The 18,108-nt window shown below is 31.4% G+C and overlaps 2 protein-coding genes across 2 annotated transcripts; both read right to left on the bottom strand.

Annotated features, from left to right (window-relative positions):
• Nucleotides 1-2,164: 2,164 nt before the first annotated feature.
• Nucleotides 2,165-6,176, bottom strand: LOC111371903 (protein MOTHER of FT and TFL1). The gene is made up of 4 exons (XM_022994056.1): nucleotides 5,982-6,176; nucleotides 5,453-5,514; nucleotides 4,926-4,966; nucleotides 2,165-2,435 (listed from the first exon to the last, which is right to left on the bottom strand). The coding sequence occupies exons 1-4, from the start codon at nucleotides 6,174-6,176 to the stop codon at nucleotides 2,212-2,214; spliced, it is 522 nt and encodes a 173-aa protein (XP_022849824.1). The 3' UTR covers nucleotides 2,165-2,211.
• Nucleotides 6,177-13,109: 6,933 nt separating this feature from the next.
• On the bottom strand, nucleotides 13,110-15,815 carry LOC111372328 (uncharacterized GPI-anchored protein At4g28100-like). The gene is made up of 2 exons (XM_022994618.1): nucleotides 15,036-15,815; nucleotides 13,110-13,533 (listed from the first exon to the last, which is right to left on the bottom strand). The coding sequence occupies exons 1-2, from the start codon at nucleotides 15,678-15,680 to the stop codon at nucleotides 13,192-13,194; spliced, it is 987 nt and encodes a 328-aa protein (XP_022850386.1). The 5' UTR covers nucleotides 15,681-15,815; the 3' UTR covers nucleotides 13,110-13,191.
• Between the last annotated feature and the right edge of the window lie 2,293 nt (nucleotides 15,816-18,108).

The raw sequence follows: 18,108 nt of genomic DNA, 5'->3' as shown, positions 1-18,108 counted from the left end.
TTAACAATATCTAGACTAATTATAAGCTAAAAAATTTTTGTGGTTTTACTAGCAAGTTTGCCGGAGGTTTTTGATTCCTTTGTGAAGAGTTCTTCAAGGAATTTTCCTCCATCATTAATTCTTGGTCTTCCTTACTTTATTCTTTATTGCTTTTGATCTGATTGTTTAAATTGTTTGGTTGACGCATTGGTTCGAATTAATTACATTAATCATCAAGAGATAACTAATAAGTGATTTGTTGCTTTTAATAGGTTTAATTTTGCATATTTGGGTCTAAATAACAATAATTTCCAACAAGGTATTAGTGCAGTACATACTTAGGAAAATTTTAGTAAAGAAAACCAAATTTGGTAATGGAGGAAAATCCTTGAAGAAATCGTTACAGGGATTAAAAACCTTCGAACGAACCTTGTCAAAACGATCACTAGTAAATACAACTTATAGTTGGTGCAGACACAACTAAATCTTATTAGATTCCAACCTTCTAACCTGTAAATCATCGAAGAACCTCTTCAATTGTGTAACTTGCACTTTCTAGCAACTCTAGACACCTTTTTGCTCAATGTAAATCACCAAGAACAAACTCATCTTGGAACAACTGAAACTTTAGATGTTTCTTCCCAACTTCAAAACTTTGAAGGCTTATGGGTGAATGTAATGATTTTTGGTATTTGATCTTTGATATTTTATTTCTTAATCTTGCAGTTGAATTATGATTTATGAAATGTGTTATTGATCTTCAATAATATGTTTTCTTAAATGAAAATAGATTCAACACACGTTCAGGATGGACCAATGCTTGGGTATTTATAATATCAAGTGTTTTGAGGTCGAATGTGATTGTGAAAAGTCATCAAATTGCGAATAGGACTGCCCGAATGACACCATTGCTTGAATAGTGGACTTGTGGCTAGCAAGCGGTTGGATTGCTGAAAAGAGGGTCGAGGACTTCGAAGGAGGGTAGCGAGTGATTTTGAGGCGACTTTTTCTCTTTGTTTCGTCTTTGACTCTTTCAAGACATATTATCAACCCCCATTCTTTTGACTTGACTTACGACTCAATAACTATGATTTTGAATACGAAACTAGTCAATTACAATTTGGACCTAATATATATATATTTCTCATCATTTACAATCTAGTCCTTAAACTTTGTATTTATTTTTATTTTTTGCATTTAGAGTCCAATCTTGGGTTTAAGAGCCAAAAATAATAATAATAATAATAATAATCCTACTATTCTCATTACAATGCATCACTACAATATCTAAAGGCTTAAAATCATGATTCTAATTTTTTTTCGTAATTTTTACTTTAGTACTTAAACTTTCTAAATTCATTAAATTACCCAAAATCGACTTTTCGCAAGTAACAATCTGTTGATATTATAATTTACATTCTGATAATATTTTCCCCATCAACAAAGTAATTAGCTAATTTGCACATAGGTCCCTAAATTTTCTAGAATTATACTAATAGATCCAAAGGCTTACGAAGTTGATCTATATGCTACACATCATACTCTGCAAAAATTTCATGGTTTTACAATTAATTTCCTCATAATTCATAAGGTGGTTATATTGCCGCTAAAATTTTTATTTAATACACCACATTTTAATTGTTATTAAGCTCCTTAATTTTTGTTTTTTTTTATTGTAACAATTGTTTTCTTAACCTTTTTTTTTTTATCGAATTCGTATCTTCAACCTTTCATTAGTTAGCATGCCTCATCTTTAATGATGATTTATATCAAAATATTTTGTTTTCATGATTTGAAATGAGGGAAAAATATTTTTTCGCACTTTTTATTTATTTATTTTTAAAATACGGTGAAAAATAAGTTATTTTACGCCATTTCAACAAATTTTTGTACATAAAATTATTATAAAATACAAAATATATTAACCAATAGAAAATTTGAGGATAAGAATGATATGAAAAATCGTTAGGGTCATAAGTGCTATGGAACAAAGATTAAAAATTAAAAGGTGGTGCAAGAAATAAAAATTGTGGCATGAACACAATTACCCTAATTCGTATATCGAATATTTACTTTTTTATGACACTCCATGCCTCTCATTTTAACTTAAGTGTGCCGAGATTTGCAAACTCGATTTAAAATAATAGAGAAGAGCTCAATACAAATAGATTCAACAGTACAAGCATTTCCAAAGTCAAGTTTTATAGATGGATGAAAAAAAATGAAGATTATTTAGCGGTTTCGTCTGAGTGGCTCCTTGTGTGCATTGAAATAAACAGTGGCCACGGGCATGCCCAAATTAAACTCCTCGGCGAAGGCTCTGGTGTTGAAGTGTGATCGAGTCATCGGTGGCGCCACCAATTCTCCCAACGCCACTTTCTGCTGGAAAAGAACCAATATGTAACGGTGTATTCCAATAATCGGCCGAGGGCTCACGTATTCTAGCGTCCCATTTCCTGTCCAAATATCCCACCATAGTTATTACTTTATAATCTTAAGAATCATACAGGAATCGAACCCGTGATACATTTTGTATTTCCGTCCAAGTAGATTTGAACGCCCACTTTAAAAGTGAAATAGCTAAAGAAGAAATAGATAATGTGAGAGACCAAAAATTCTTTAAAGAACCATTAATTGAGTCGATATAATATACGTGTCGATTTAGGTTAGCACTGGTGACAAAAATGAAGTACACGAAAGTATTGTTTTATTAACTATGAAATTAAAATTAATTTTATTTTAGACTATAATTAAAATGGATTAAAGTGATATTAGTTTGATATCATTTGAAAAATATTAGACGCTCTACAACATTGAGACTATAGAGTGAGAAATTTCATCTTGAAAAATATCACGATCGCTCAACAACATAAGACGTATTTCTTATTCCAAATAGTGTAGCTTAAAATGTGCTTAAAAGCAACTTTGTTCGATAGTATTTGACTAGATATGTCGAAAACGTCATTAACTAGCTAGCTACACAATCTGGAGTTTTTCTTGCGATGAGTAAAGTATCGCAAAAAATTATGGAAAGTTCAAAATTTTGCATAAGAATCTTATGAAATATTCATAAGATAGAATACAAACGAAACATTTTTATGTAATCTAAATCTAGCAACGTGTCCTAAAAGTACGTCTTCTACATAAGTAGGTTACTTTTAAAATTAGAATAATACTATTTATAGTCGTTCACTTCGATAATCGTCCTATATGACATCTTACATGGTGATTTGTGATTTGATATATTAATGTGATAGTTTTTCTTAACTATGTATCAAATCACTGACCGTCACATGCATATCACGTAGGACAACTGCAACAGTGAATGACTGCAAATAACATTATTCTTTAAATTTTGACCTTCTCATATGCTCTCCACCTACTAAAGTTCTGACACTTATATAAGTTATTGTTAGTAAATATTAAGACATCATTTCAAAAGTGATGTTCTTCTCTACTTTGTGCCTTCTTATTATGTATTAATGTTAATTGACATAGCTAGACGCTAAAATTTTTATGTAGACACTAGAGAGAAAGATGACAACATATCTCAACTTGAAAAATAAGAAGGGTCCAAAAAATATGAATAATGTTATGTAACCTTATCGGGATTACAATCCCAGTTTAGGTGACGTTAATGTGATATTAAATGGTAAGTAAAATTAAATAAATAATTTAATTTCACCATTTATTCAACATATCATCTAGCGTCACCTAAATTGAAATTGTAATCCCAATAAAACTAAATAGCATTACTCAAAAAATATTGTGCCAAAGAATGTAAATAAGACACGTGTGAAACTTGGAGTAAGCATGCTATACAAACAAAAAAAAAAAAAAAAAAAAAAAAAAAAAAAAAGACAATGACAAGTGGCAATAATGTGATTTGACATTTGGATCAACGTTGATTATTGTTGGACGATATTTGATCACTTGGTCTGAAAATTGAAATTAAAATAATTTATTTTCACAAGAATATATTCAATGCTTGCGTCCCAAGTGCCAATAATTAGAATCAGGATTAGACACACTTATTAATTGGCCACCAAACTTTCAAACTCACATTTTAAGTTATCAATCATTTTTAGCATAATTAAGTCGCAAACATATCTGTGAGTCGATTTGACAATATTAGCAGTGTGTACGAAGACAACTTACGTGGCAAACGATCTTGGTGAAATGGCACTAGTAAACTTAAAAATCTCACTTTCACGAATAATTAACAATGCTATAGGTACATAATTTTTTAACAGAAAAATCTTACAGACAACAGATGACGCGACATCATTAGAAGATCGAAAAAAGAGCGAGAAAAAAACAGTCAAATCATGTTTGCCACATCAGTGTCAGTACAAATTCTGTTAAAATTTTCCTGTACTTCTGACTTTATTGATAATTTTATTTCAATAACTCATTTACATATTTATTGATTAAGTAATGTTATTTGTAGTTGTTCACTGCCGTAGTCACTTTACGTAGCATACATGTAGCAGTTAGTAATTTAACATATTAATATATTAGTTATTTTATTGCCTTATACATCAAATCACTAACCACCATATATATATGTCACGTATGGCCACTGTAAATAATATTATTATTATTGTTTACTGTCAAATTTTAATGTAAAAGTTATGTGACTCGAAAATAAGTATATAGAAGTGATCTTTTTCTAACTTACTAATGCTATTCCACCAAGATCATCCACCAATAATCAGATGTCTTAACAAAAATATTAACTAACTAATACTGACAAAATTTTTAAGTGCGACGACTATTTATGCTGAAAAAGTTCAATAATTAAAGTTTGACCTATTTTAAAAGTTTGGTGACTAACAATTACATGACCTCGAATCAGTCGCCAACCAAAATGCAAGCAAAGACATGGAAAAAGAGGGAGGAACCCAATTAATTGACAGTAACTTAATTTATGGAGTTGATATTACCTTGTGCGACATTGGTGCAACCCGGAATGTCTGTCACAATCCTGAAAAACATGCACTCGAGTGATATTTTATTTATTTATTAACACACAGAGAGAGAGAGAGAGAGAGAGAGAGAGAGAGAGAGATATGAAACTTCCATTAAATTCTCATTGTTGCAAATTGTTATGAAATGTTGAATTTTGTGGGTGTTCCTAAGATTGACTTAATTTATCCGCTACGAAATTTGTGAAATATTAAGGTAGTAAGGTTCTAGTTGTTTGGTTTGACAACACTATTCCACTTTCTCGGTTCGAGAAATGTATTTTTGGAACTGGATTGAAATGACAAGTAGCTCAAGATTCAAGGGGTCTTAGTTGAACGTGGGAAAAGATCGTTATATCGATATTGAAAAGATACTTTTTCTCATACAATGGAGATACTCTAAGCATTCAACAGCCACCATGAGTAGTTTAAAAAAAATTAAAAAAGTTCAGACGAGTAAGCAAATTCAATTTACTAGGTGTGTATTTTTTGTAGCCATTACTAACCACTGGACCCATTCTCGCATGGTTGGCTCACTTGGACTCGGAGCATCAGGATCGGTCATCACCTGCATCAACCCTTCCATTTCATTACTACATGTCCATGCTTGATCTCGATACATGCATCAATAGCTAATTGTTAGGGTACTCTCATTCTCCGAAATAACGTCATAGGACTCGAACCCTCACCATTCTTTCACGAGTTTCCAAGAAAGTACTTTGATCACATATTTTCGATTTAGAGATGTTTTAAAAATGTCAAAGGAGGTTAATTTGATTTTGTTCATGCAAACAAAGTCATAAACTTCTAAAATTATCGAACCGTTGAATCAAACCCCTTTAAAAAGAAGACACAAAAATTACGTTATGAATGTATCTTGAAACAATTACTTGGATGCACCCATAAGATCATGTCAAACAGTGATCAGGGTTCCAATCTTGAGGTCGTCACTTTAGGGAAAAAAGTAGTTAGATCCAAAAAAAGAACGAGAGTACCTCGATTGCATATGATTCAAATTTAACAAAGTAAAATTACCAAAGTGTAGAGATTGGCAGGATGACCAGTAATAGTGACCCTGGGTGGCGCGATCGCCATGGATGGCTTGATATCACAGCCATTAGTGACATGTTTAGCACCATAATAGACATGCATTGAAACACTAGGCACAAACATGTCAACCACATCACCAATAACTCTACCAACAACTAAAGGATCAATATTTCGAGCCATTTTTACTGACTCAACAATTTACAGTGTGCAATTGCACAAGGAGGCTGGCAAATTTATAGGTACACTAACCTAGTAAATCACTGCAACCTATAGAACATGCACAGGGCAATGCAAGAGCCACGGACCACGTGTGACTCCGACTACAGAAGCACCAAATTTCTGTTCCCATGAGACACGTGTTGCTAGTTTTGGCCTATATTCCATGGGTTATGAATGACGAAAACCACCGAATCAATAGTGGAAATATTTGTGCAGTTGTTAACATACAGACGAATTACTGATAAACGTGTATTGATTTTCATTTCATCGAGTTGTGGCCGAGGACAGCTGAGCAAAGAGAAGTCGATCTGAAAAAATCCGTGGCAACATCGAGACCTATTTTTCAACAACATAATCGAATAAAAACACAAGATTGGAACTAGGGCCGAAGCCATGAATTAATGCTATGGGGCAAAAAAATTTAAAAATTTAATTTACGAATAAAATTTATATATAATAAGAAAAATTCATAATATAAGTTACATGTTGTAGTTGTATTTGTTGATGTTTTACAGCATAAAATTTATCTATAATAAAATCTAGATCTAAATTCTCGTTCAATGTTTAGTGTTAAACAATCAGTAAGAAAACCGTCATCTATTTTGTTACGAATTTCCATTTTCACATGTTTTATTGCTGAAAATTGATAAAATCATACCCATAAAACATCAACACAAATTACACAATTGCACAGTAGATAGCTCACATTTTTCAAGGCCCCTTGGTTTGCTTAATTGCTTTGCAACAAGAAGATGTTGGAAAAAATTCACCTTTGTTTTTATTTTGTTTCATTTTCGGTGTGTAAAAGTTCTTAAATTGATATTTTCGATATGTTGGAAATGATCAGGAAGCATTACTATGAACCAAGGAAAATGAATAATGTCATAATTTGCCCTATATTATTCAACCAATTCAGATAAGACTCCCTTAAGTCATAGGCACGAATGAGAACCAACCTTGATCATCCTTCAACTAGTTCAATAGCCTTAGGAGTTTGGACCCTCTTCTTAGCAAATAACACAATACTTCAAAGAATCAAAATACTTTACCTAATCCTGTATTTTCATAACAATAGAGCCATCATGCAAGCAAATGAACCAAGGTCTCATCAACAATTCAAACTTACGCTAAGGTAGAATCATCTCATGAGAGAGATTATACAAAGAAATGACGTAAAGATAGAGCAAGTTTCCAAGAATGATAATATTGTAGATCCATTGACAAAATCATTGTCACAGCATAAATATGATTGTCATGTAAACACTTATGGTATTAGATACATGCGTGATTGGATCTAGTGCAAGTGGGTATTTGTAAGTGTTATGCCCTAAATCCAATCAATTTAGGTAGTAAACACTTTTAATATGTTTAATGCATTTATTTTGGCAAGATCTATTATTTATTCGAATCACTATTCTAATAAATCATATTAAGTAATAGAACAAAGAATTCGTTTTCCTTTGGCTTTGGTTTTGGTTTTGGTGGAAATTGATTTTCCAGCTTTTTTTTTTTGGGCAATTGGATCAAATTTTGTCCCCAATTGTGACAAATTATGTCCTTTCAATTGACGATTTTTATGAAAAACAAAGCCAAATGAACACCAAAAGATAAAAAATTTCAAGATTTTTCAAGTGAAAAATTATACCAATCAAACACATTTAATTAACAATTCCTAAGAAAACAAGTTCTAGGTAATTTAATTCCTTAAAATTCATTTTCTTTCTACTCAAATTTCATTCTTACAATCAAACGGACCCTCGGTGATTTGTTAATCCCAAGAAATTGCGATTGTGAGATACAAATTACAATTTGACTAAATCTTAAATTTTTTTATAGTTGTAAGTAATAATGAGATACGGATATTTTTATTACGGATAAATCATCACGTGTGGCATTTCTTGCTTTTGAAGTAAGTAGCTGATCTCAAAAATTAAAGTGTGATGACACTTAAATGAACATCTAGATATTTTGTTATAAAACAAAACATTGGATGCCCTACGGAAAGATTTGACATGAATTACTATCTGAGTGTTAATTGTTAATCTCTAATATTCAATAGTGAAATCGATCATTTGACTTGCGTCATTATAGTGCCTTATATGAAGACAGACATACTTTGATAATATCGAACGTTCTTTTACCAAGGGTCGCTAATTTGGCATCATTCAAATATGCCAATAATCATATTAAGGTTATGAATAATCAATAAAGAATTTGTCACTCTTAAATAGTAAGAGATTATGATCTACGTTTCATTAAATTAAATTGATAACAAAATCATTGGCTAATGTGTATTCATAAGTCGAAAACTCATTTTCGACTTATATCGACTTAATAATGAAATGAAAGATACGGTCGATAATTGAGATTGACACATATCCACATCTCATAATTAATTGGATCATATTGATAAAAGGTTTATAGTTTCATGTAAACAAACAAGTTTGGTTTTGTCATACCATATGACATTTTTCGTTACATATATTGTCCTTACACATTGCTAGATGTCAATTTGGGACGACGAACTAATAAATTAAAAAGGGCTATTTTAATTTTTGGATTTTGATTCGATTAAAATAGTGATTTACGTCGTTAGGTATCGTAATTGGGTATCTAATGGGTAATACGCAAAAGGAGAATTAAAAGAATGAGATTTATCAATTAACTAATTGACAACTGTTAAATAATTAATTAATTGGGTTGCTTGTTAATAGGCTCAAATTAATTAACTCATGGACCAAATTTAATTAATTGGATTAATTAAATATTTGACCGAATTAAGTTAGAAGACGGGCTAAGTCCACTTGAACTTGTATTAATAGATTGCTACGGTTCTAAAATTCAATAGAGAATACACAATTCATACTCTTGCTAGCACAAGTAAAGAAAACTTTAGTTCTATCTCAGACGATCAAAATCGATTGGTGTTGCCCCCCTCGAGGAGGTTATGCCAATCAATTTTCTTGCTCCTTATGGGTTTACTTTTTTTTTTGACTCGCACATATGTTTGATTCCTTGGTTTGTATTTTTTCGTTCAAGGCTAAATACGGGTGAGAGACGGATAGCAAACAAGTACTGTGAGGAAAAGATGAAAAAACTTTGAAAAAAGAATCAAAAAGTGCTTGAAATTATCGGGAGGGAAGCGAATAGGAGTCATCAATGCGTCCCAGTCGGAGTTGTGCCTACTAGGCAAAATGATCAAATTTTCTTTTGCTTTAAAATGAGAAAAGGCTACTCAATTATTAGGGCTAATACGTACTGATATATGTGGACTCGTGTCAATCATCGCTAGAGGTGGTTTCTCTTACTTCATTTCATTTATTGATGATCATTCTATATATTGTTATGTATATCTGATGAAGTTTAAGCGTGAAGCACTTGAAAAAGTTCAAGGAATTCAAGCTTAAAATAGATAAACAAATAGGTAAAGGTATTATCATGTTAAGATCAGATTGAGATGGAGAATATTTAAAAAGAGAATTTTTAGATTATCTAAAAAAGAATGGAATCTACTCACAGCAAACTCCACCGCATACACATCAGCATAATGGTGTATCTGAACGGAGGAACAGCACGTTATTAGATATGGTATGATCAATAATGAGCCATGCAAACCTCCCAAAATCGTTTTAGGGTTATATACTAACTGTTGCTGCTACACATTAAATCGTGTCCAATCTAAATTGGTCGACAAAACTCCATACGAGTTATGGAAAGAAAAAAGACTCAATTTATTGTAATACCGTGAACTTTATCTTACATACTTAGCTAATATGATTCATGCATTACTTGCTATTTATATTGCCATTGCATTTGCATTAATAGTTCAAAATCATTTTCTCTTATTATGGTGCATTTGATCATTGAAAATTTATGATTTCTATATAGTATTAGTTTTCAACCCTCCCGACCTAGGCAGTGAATCTTACATTGAGCTAATAAAAATTTAGGTTAATCTAGAGTTAGATATTGACTTGTTAAACAATTATACCCTTGAAAGTGTCAGAATCATTACCAATAATAAAATAGTATGCATGTTAAGAATAAGATGAAATAGAATTCTAATAAAGAATGTAATTTGAATGAAGGTGAAATGTATAAGTTGAATAATGTAAAATGTAGCGTAGAGAATAGAATTGAGAGAGTGTACGTTAATAGATGTAGAATTGAATATCATAGAATGTGTATGTGTATGTAATAAAAATTATATAATGTATTTGATAGAATTGAATAATTAATAGTAATTTGATATTTTGATTGTAGAGAGAATGTAGAAGAGAGTAGATTGTTGATTATTGGTTGAAAAGATGATGTGTAATTGTGAGGTATTTATGAAGAAAAAAAAATATTGACCACATTAAAATCTAAAAGTTCGTAACCATCTGAACACAATCTTTTCTTGAAATGACCCAACAGTCACCTTAAAAAAAGTGACTGTTTGGTCGCTTTAGGATTAGGTAGGGGTGTAAACAGTCCGATTTTATCGATTTTTGACGGATTTTCAAACTAAACCGTTTAAATTGATTTGAGAAAAATCCAAACATAAACCAAACCATTTTGAATGGTTGGAAAAAAACTCAAACCTAAACCTAATGGCTTAGTCCGATTTTAAACAGTCGGTTTTGCCATATTTTTTTTGCCTCTCTATTTTTATATCATTAATTCATTGAATTCAATATATATTTATATCTTATTAGCAATAAATTTAAAACAAACTAAAACCCTGTTTGAATCAAATTTTTGAGACAAAAAAAATGAAAATTTGGAATGTTATCCCACAAGTTCTACCGCATTTGTTAACTTGCTGTTTCATGTGTGGGACACATCATCCTCTTCAAAGGTCAATTTTTTTCTCATTATGATGATATGAAAAATATGGCTCAAACATGGCTAAATATGTCTACTATAAATTTAAATACCAACTAAATCAAAGTGAAATTACGTTAAACTAAAACATAGTTTAAAACATAGTTTTTTCATTTTTGTTCAACTTTTTTTGGTTAATGACGATACAATGACGTTACAATACAAGTCTACTAAATTAGATATAAGACCCAAAAACATAATGATGTCCAACAAGACATCGTGATCATCATATCAGAAAAAAGGATACTGATTAGACAAAGAGAATAATCAACCACAATAATAAAACAATTGTTTATAATATGTAAATATAACAATTACATAAGTTTACGTTTGTATGATATTACGAAACACATTTAATTTGAGACTCTTACCTTAGTTTTCTCCAAAAAAAAATTATTGATTTAAAACTTTATTCATAGCAAATATTATCACCGAATGTGTATGATCTCTTTGTCTCCGATTTGGTATAATGAACTTCAATTCAACTTTGAAGAGGCGTGAAAATTCTGAAACAAAAGTGTGTGGTGTCGATGGCTCAAGATTGTGTTCGGTGTTTGCTAGAGTTCATCTAAATTCTGAAAAAGAAATTGATTTTTGATAGATTATATTAGCCTTGATATTGTTAGATATAAATTATGATTATTAGATAATAATAATATATCTGCATTAGAAAATTAGAAATTGACAAAAATACCCACCAATGACAAAAATATTGAATTTTACATACTTGAATAAATTTTCAAAAAATTTCATTTTTTAATTTTTAATTTTTATATATTTTTTCACCGGTCTGATTTGGTTTTAAACCGCAATTAAAATCCTCAAACCTAAATCAAACATTTTGACCATTTGGGTTTAATTCAAAACCATTTCGTTGACCGGATCCACATGGCACCAAATCGACGATTTTTAGAATGCAGTTTTTATTCAATTTTCGATTTGACGATTTTTGTTTACAGCCCTAAGATTAGGCGAACAACAAGCTTGCTCATGGGCTAGCTAGTCTCAAATGGCGAATCAAGCTTTTTCAGCTCATCTACCAAGCCCCCACTCATGCTCATGTTCGGGCTCATCTCGCAGCGAGCCCAAACTGCACATGGACCAAGCTATTCAACTCGATTGTCGCCTCTATTTAATTAACGTATGTATTGAATAACTGTAGCTCATTAATTAGTTGAGATTCAATAATTTACATATCAATTAAATAGTAACAGAGAGTATTAAGTTTCTATTTGAGCCCCAATATCTAAAAACTCATTTTTTTTATGTTTTTTTTGCTCAAATTCATTTTTAATTGCACATTCTCCTAAATAAAATAATTATGTATGTAAACTTAAAATTTTTCTTTACTTTTTTATTACACATTCTTAAAAAAAAAAAAAAATTACTATTACAAAACTTATTTTTTAATTTTTTTTTTCGAAAAATAAGATCAAACATAGCCTAAGTTTCATACTTTACGAGTACTAAAAATTTTCTCTGACCGTTGAAACAAAATTAGTTTTCATACAGTACAACCCAGAAGCAATTAGTTTTCATTATTATCCTTTTCTCTTAAGCCTCCTTTTATTTCACCGTTGCCCCTGTTTTGCAATAATAAATGAATCATTATATGAGAGTAGATTTGACTCTCTATATATTTTAAGCGTCAAATTCACCTTTTATTTCAATTTTTAGAAGATAAAAGAGTCTTATACAATTCAAAAAGAGATTTTACTCTCTAAAATAGAGATAAAAGGGTTAATAAAAAACACATTGAAAATGCTCTTAAAGTTTCATCTTAAAAGGTTAAATCTAAATATTCATACATTGATATTTCCATCTTTAATCAACGTAGGATTTTACCCTTGCCAGTTACAATTCTAATTAATTAATTTTCAAATATTAATGACACATTAGATAGATTGCAACCAGAATATACTACTTGTACATAATACAGTATCCACAACGGTGTCTAACGTTGTGGATACCCTAATGTAAGTGTAGCATAACCGAATCGCAACCTCACTAACCTAAATTACAGAGCACATTTGAGAATTTTTTGTCCCACTTAGAAAAGTGAATGAAGTTCATTACACCAAAATCATTTAATCACAATTGAAGTTACTAACTAATACCTAGAAAATGAAACAAGGATGCTCAAATATAACAAAGAAAGCAGTAGCAGGTAGTGGTAAAGCCTGATTGTTAGGATGGACGATGAATTTTGATCATCGACTTCTGTAGAATCAACGGCTAGAGGCATGCCATCACTGTTTAGACTGCAAAACTGTGGATCCACATCTCCCGTGCTCATCATGAGAGTCCGAAGAACAGCAGAAACCGTATGTATGTACACCGTTCGGTTCTTGTTAAGAAGCCATGTGAGACCCATAAGCTCACAATCCCGGTTATGCATTTTGCTTGCCCTCTCATCTGATATGTTCGTACGACCAGCTCTATCATCTTTGAGCTGCATAAATGAAGTACAATGCATCAGATGATTTAGAAGCCACATCCAGCAATGACATCACACTGTTAAACTCATCACATGAGCCGAATGCTTCAAAAACTACGTCATAAGATGTAGCTCTGTTTCCTAATATTTACCGAACTTCCAGAGTTTAGGAAAAGCAAAAGAGTTAACCGTACTAACGAAAAGCAGTAAAAGAAGACAAAATGCAGAAGTCAGAACAAGCATGTTCCTTTACAGTGATCAAATGGGAACATCCTAGATATGATTTATGATTAGAGAGTAAGAGTACCAAAAATCCTTCATAATTTATAGCAAGGTACTTCAAAAATAGTCAGAAGGGATGTTTATTTAGAGTAGGTGTTGAATTGGTATGTGCAGCCAGATGAAAGAATAGTTGAAAGAGTGGCTTGACATGACTAGGGTCCGTCTGATATGACTTTTGCTTTTGCTTTTACTTTCTGTAAAAGAGTTTTTGGAAGATTTATTTTTGTTTGAAAACTAATTTTTAAAAAAAGCTTCTATTTCAGAAGTGCTTTAAGAGGAAGCCACATTTAATCACTTCCTCCAAAAACTGTTCTAACGAGAAGAAGCACTTTCATAAAATCAAACAAACCCGAAAAGCAACTTTTGGGTTTCAAAGACTCTTTTCGACTTTTTAAAAGCTATGCCCCAATAATGTTTTTCAATCCTCCCTATTAGACATGCTATTAAATTACCACTATGATGGTCTCGAGCTTAAGTGAAGGAAGTTGATGATCAATTCATATTCCACACTACAAGTCACGTCTTTAATGAAGCATACTGGATTGTAACAAACACTAAAACACGTCAATACTAACCGGAAGAGTCCTCTTAAAGAAATTTCACATATATTGAACTCGTCGAGATGAAAATATTACACCGTAGGACAGATGCTTTAACATGTACGTTTTTATAAAATAAATCAACCACAGTTTTTACAAAGTAAATCAATTAAAAGTAGTTTTAAAGGTACCTTTCGTAAGACTTTTGCTTTTGCTTTCCGTAGAAAGAATTTTCGGAGGAAGTTATCTTAATATTTGTTTAGAAACTAATTTTTAAAATAGTTTCCTATTCCTCAAAAATTATTCTAACTAAAATAAGCACTTTCACAAAATTATCCAAAAGAGTCTAAAAGCAGTGTAAAAATGCTCTTTTGCCTTTTTAAAACCTTGCCAAATCTGCTCTCAGTAAATTATGATAAGTGATTATTGCCAAAACAGGATACGAAATGGTCCTGACCTCTGAGAACGCGTGGTATATACTCTTCCTTTCTATTTTACTTGAGACTGGGAAAGACTATTAAAAAGCGAAGAATTCACTTTCCCAAAATTTCTCACAATCGACTGAACAGAGGATAAACCCTAATCGACGGCATCTTCTATCGCAATTCTTCATGCACAATTGATAAATGTACTCAATATAAATTTGATTTACTGAAAGAAATTACTAAAAAAACGAAAGAATTAGAAATTTCATACCGAATGAAGACTTTTCAAGCATTTGGAGCAGCCACCGAGCCCTGCGTAGCCATTAACGCTATTACTCAAGCAATCCTTCTCCAGTCTCTTCACATTCTCACTACCCACTAATTTACCGCGCGAATTCACGTAAAACGCTTCTGGGCAGGTGAATGGATGCAATCTAATGCCACAATAACAGTACACTACATCACAAGTCTCATTAGGCTTCTTCAATTCAATGCCTCTGCTTCCCAAAGCCTTTTCAAGAGTGTCGACACAGGTCTCGGAGTCATCGGGCAGGACCGGCATGTCATAAGACGCAATTTGTGGCGGGGATTTGGTTAGGTACGCCTGTAATGCGGTGCTCGAATAGGCGGAGTAAAGCCATGCCGCGAGAACTGGGCAGCAGCGAGTCCGATGGAGCTGATTCTGGTTATGGGTTTTTGAGCCACAAGCGGATTTTATACCATAGAAGAGCTGGTCAGGGAGGTCCAATGGACAGGCGGCGATGTCTGACTGTTCTGGGAAGGCAGGGATGGTGACCGGCGGTGAAGGGACCGGTAGAACCGTCTGGGTCGGGATCGTGACCGGGTCCGGGTTAGGTGAGGCGAATAATGCACTAATATGGAACGTGAAGAAGAAAAAACTGGTAAAGAATGACATTGCTTAAAGATTCAGAGAAATTTTCAGTGTTCTATATCTTGGTTTCTTCGCTTTATTTGAGTAGTTCAATAAAGGTGATGTTGGGGAAGATGAAATAGAAATGAGAGACAGAAGGCAAATGTGGGGTGGCGTGGAGGTGGGGTAGGATAAAGTTTGTTAGGCAATGATTATGTGTACATAATCATTTACATATAGAGTTACATCTCTCACACATGGAGGAGCTCCCTTCATGTAAGGGGTTGTAATTTATTATGTACACCTTATAGTGTATACATAGAATAATCCTTGTTTGCACCTGTTTGTTAATAAAATGCAACTGTGCCAGAATTAATCCCTGGTTTGATCTCATTGGGACAAAATATATATATAGCCATTTTTGAGTTATATTATTGAAATGAAAATATATTTTTAAATAGTATATTGATGGGAAATGCATAATTAAAAAATAAGAAAATATTTTAAATTTACGTGCAATATTATTTTATTAAAAAATGTGTGGTTAAAATAATTTCAAATTATTGTAAGAAAATGTATTTTTTCAAATAATGTGACTCAAACAAGACCATATTAAATAATATTTTTACATCATTTTAATTATATATTTTTTAATAAAATAATATCACAAGCAAATCTAAAATTTTTCTTATTTTTTAACCACACATTTTTCATCAATACACTATTAAAAAATGTATTTTTCCGAGGCTTAAACAAGGGCTAAGATTCATTAACTAACTCCAATTGGGGGTTGTCTTGGTTTGATTATTTTTATATCAAAATTTTTACGAAATAAGAATATATCATTTTAAAGGTAATGTCTATATTTTTATTTTTCTATTTGCCATCAAGATGTCAAAATTTCAATGATTAGAAAACAAATCTCTCATTTCTTGTGGAGCTTGAGCATGTTTGGCTTCGAATCTGTCAACAAAAAGAAGCGAGTTTTCCTTTTTAGCTAAAAAAATGTCTCATCTTTTCACAGCAAAATCCTTTCTACGGCCAAAATGTAAATTTAGCTATTTTCTCCATCCCATTTATATAGGCTAATTTTGTTTTGTTCATGGATTAATAAATTTCATTTAATATTATTGAAAAAGTAATTTTTACAAAGAAATTTTCGATTTTACCCTCATTTAATTAGGACTTTGCTATGGGTACAGAAAAGCAGTACAGAATGGGTACAGAAATTCAAAACATACACACATACATGAGGTGGGTGGTGTGATTTTTTCCAATATAAAACTCACATGGGCTCCAGCCCATGTGAGTACCCTGTTTTTTTTTCGGTGAGGATAATTTTGTACTTGCAGAATTATCCATTTAATTATCAATAATTTTACTTCCTTCGAGAACTGTGTATGTATTTTGATGATTCCAAAAAATAGGTAAATTAAAATTTGTATAATTTCAAGATTAGGTGAAAAAATTTATTATAATTAAGCAAATTATATAAGAGTATATTAGTAAATAAGCAAAATGAATACATTTTCAATAAAGAAACATGACTATAATTTAGGACAAGAAAATAAAGAAAATCAACCTATATAAATTGGACGGATGGAATATTTAATACAATTCGACCAAGCCAAACATGCTCCAAAATTGTTTATGAAAAATCTATGATTATTAAGCAATAATTATAAGTTGTCGGTGGAATCAACCAGCCAATTTAATAGAGTTGGACATACCTATGATAACATTTTTTTATTTTTTATTCTTTAAATTTTTACCAGTTTAAATCTGATTAAATAAGTCATAAATGTACTCTCGAAGTACCAGAGATTATAAAAGAGAAGATGAAGTGATGAACCAAAAGAATAGAAATTGTATTAAAGCATTTTCAAGATGCTCTCAATTCTTAAAAAAATTATTCTATAATTTAGAGTGTATCTATAAATTTAGACAGTAAAAATTTTGAAATAATCCAACAAAATTTTTATATTTAACAATTAATTTTACGACTATCAAAAAATATTTATTATTTTTCTATCTTTTATTTTAATTAGCTTTTCTCTATATTATTGAGAGTCAAATCCACTGCCTAAATTAAAATGTTAGGAAATTGTTTGCTGTTGAGGCCCCTCACATGCTGGGTGAAGGATGGAGGATTATTTAAAAAAATCTTTACCCCACCCTCATGTATTGTGCATGGCCTAAATAGGGCCTGTAATTTAAAGAATATTTTGAAACATGATTTAAAGGTTGTCTCTTTATAATAAAGTGCATTTCATGTTTAAATAATTTCTTAAAGATGCTTTTAGTTTTGTTACTTTCGTATTTAAATTAGATGAAAATGTCCCTTTTTTAGTTACTATAGAAAAATAATTTTCTAATATGAATTAAGTCCTTTAAGCTAAAATTTCTTAGTAGCAGTTAGAGATGTCAACGAATCGAGTCGAAATTTAAAACATGAGCTTGGCTTGAGTAAAAA

Source organism: Olea europaea, chromosome 23 (genome assembly GCF_002742605.1).
Source record: "Olea europaea var. sylvestris chromosome 23, O_europaea_v1, whole genome shotgun sequence".
Classification (NCBI taxonomy): Eukaryota; Viridiplantae; Streptophyta; class Magnoliopsida; order Lamiales; family Oleaceae; genus Olea; species Olea europaea.
The sequence above is the reverse complement of the archived record's forward strand: the minus strand, read 5'-3'. Positions and strand labels throughout refer to the sequence as shown.

Bases quoted from the DNA above. Each gene is read 5' to 3' on its own strand.
- LOC111371903 (XM_022994056.1), bottom strand. From the start codon at position 6,176: ATGGCTCGAAATATTGATCCTTTAGTTGTTGGTAGAGTTATTGGTGAT. The intron at 4,967-5,452 runs GTTAGTAATGGC...CATGTTTTTCAG, and splicing joins ATGCGAGAATGGGTCCAGTG to GATTGTGACAGACATTCCGG. The intron at 2,436-4,925 runs GTAATATCAACT...ATATTTGGACAG, and splicing joins TTGCACCAATGTCGCACAAG to GAAATGGGACGCTAGAATAC.
- LOC111372328 (XM_022994618.1), bottom strand. From the start codon at position 15,680: ATGTCATTCTTTACCAGTTTTTTCTTCTTCACGTTCCATATTAGTGCA. The intron at 13,534-15,035 runs GTATGAAATTTC...TCATTTATGCAG, and splicing joins GCTTGAAAAGTCTTCATTCG to CTCAAAGATGATAGAGCTGG.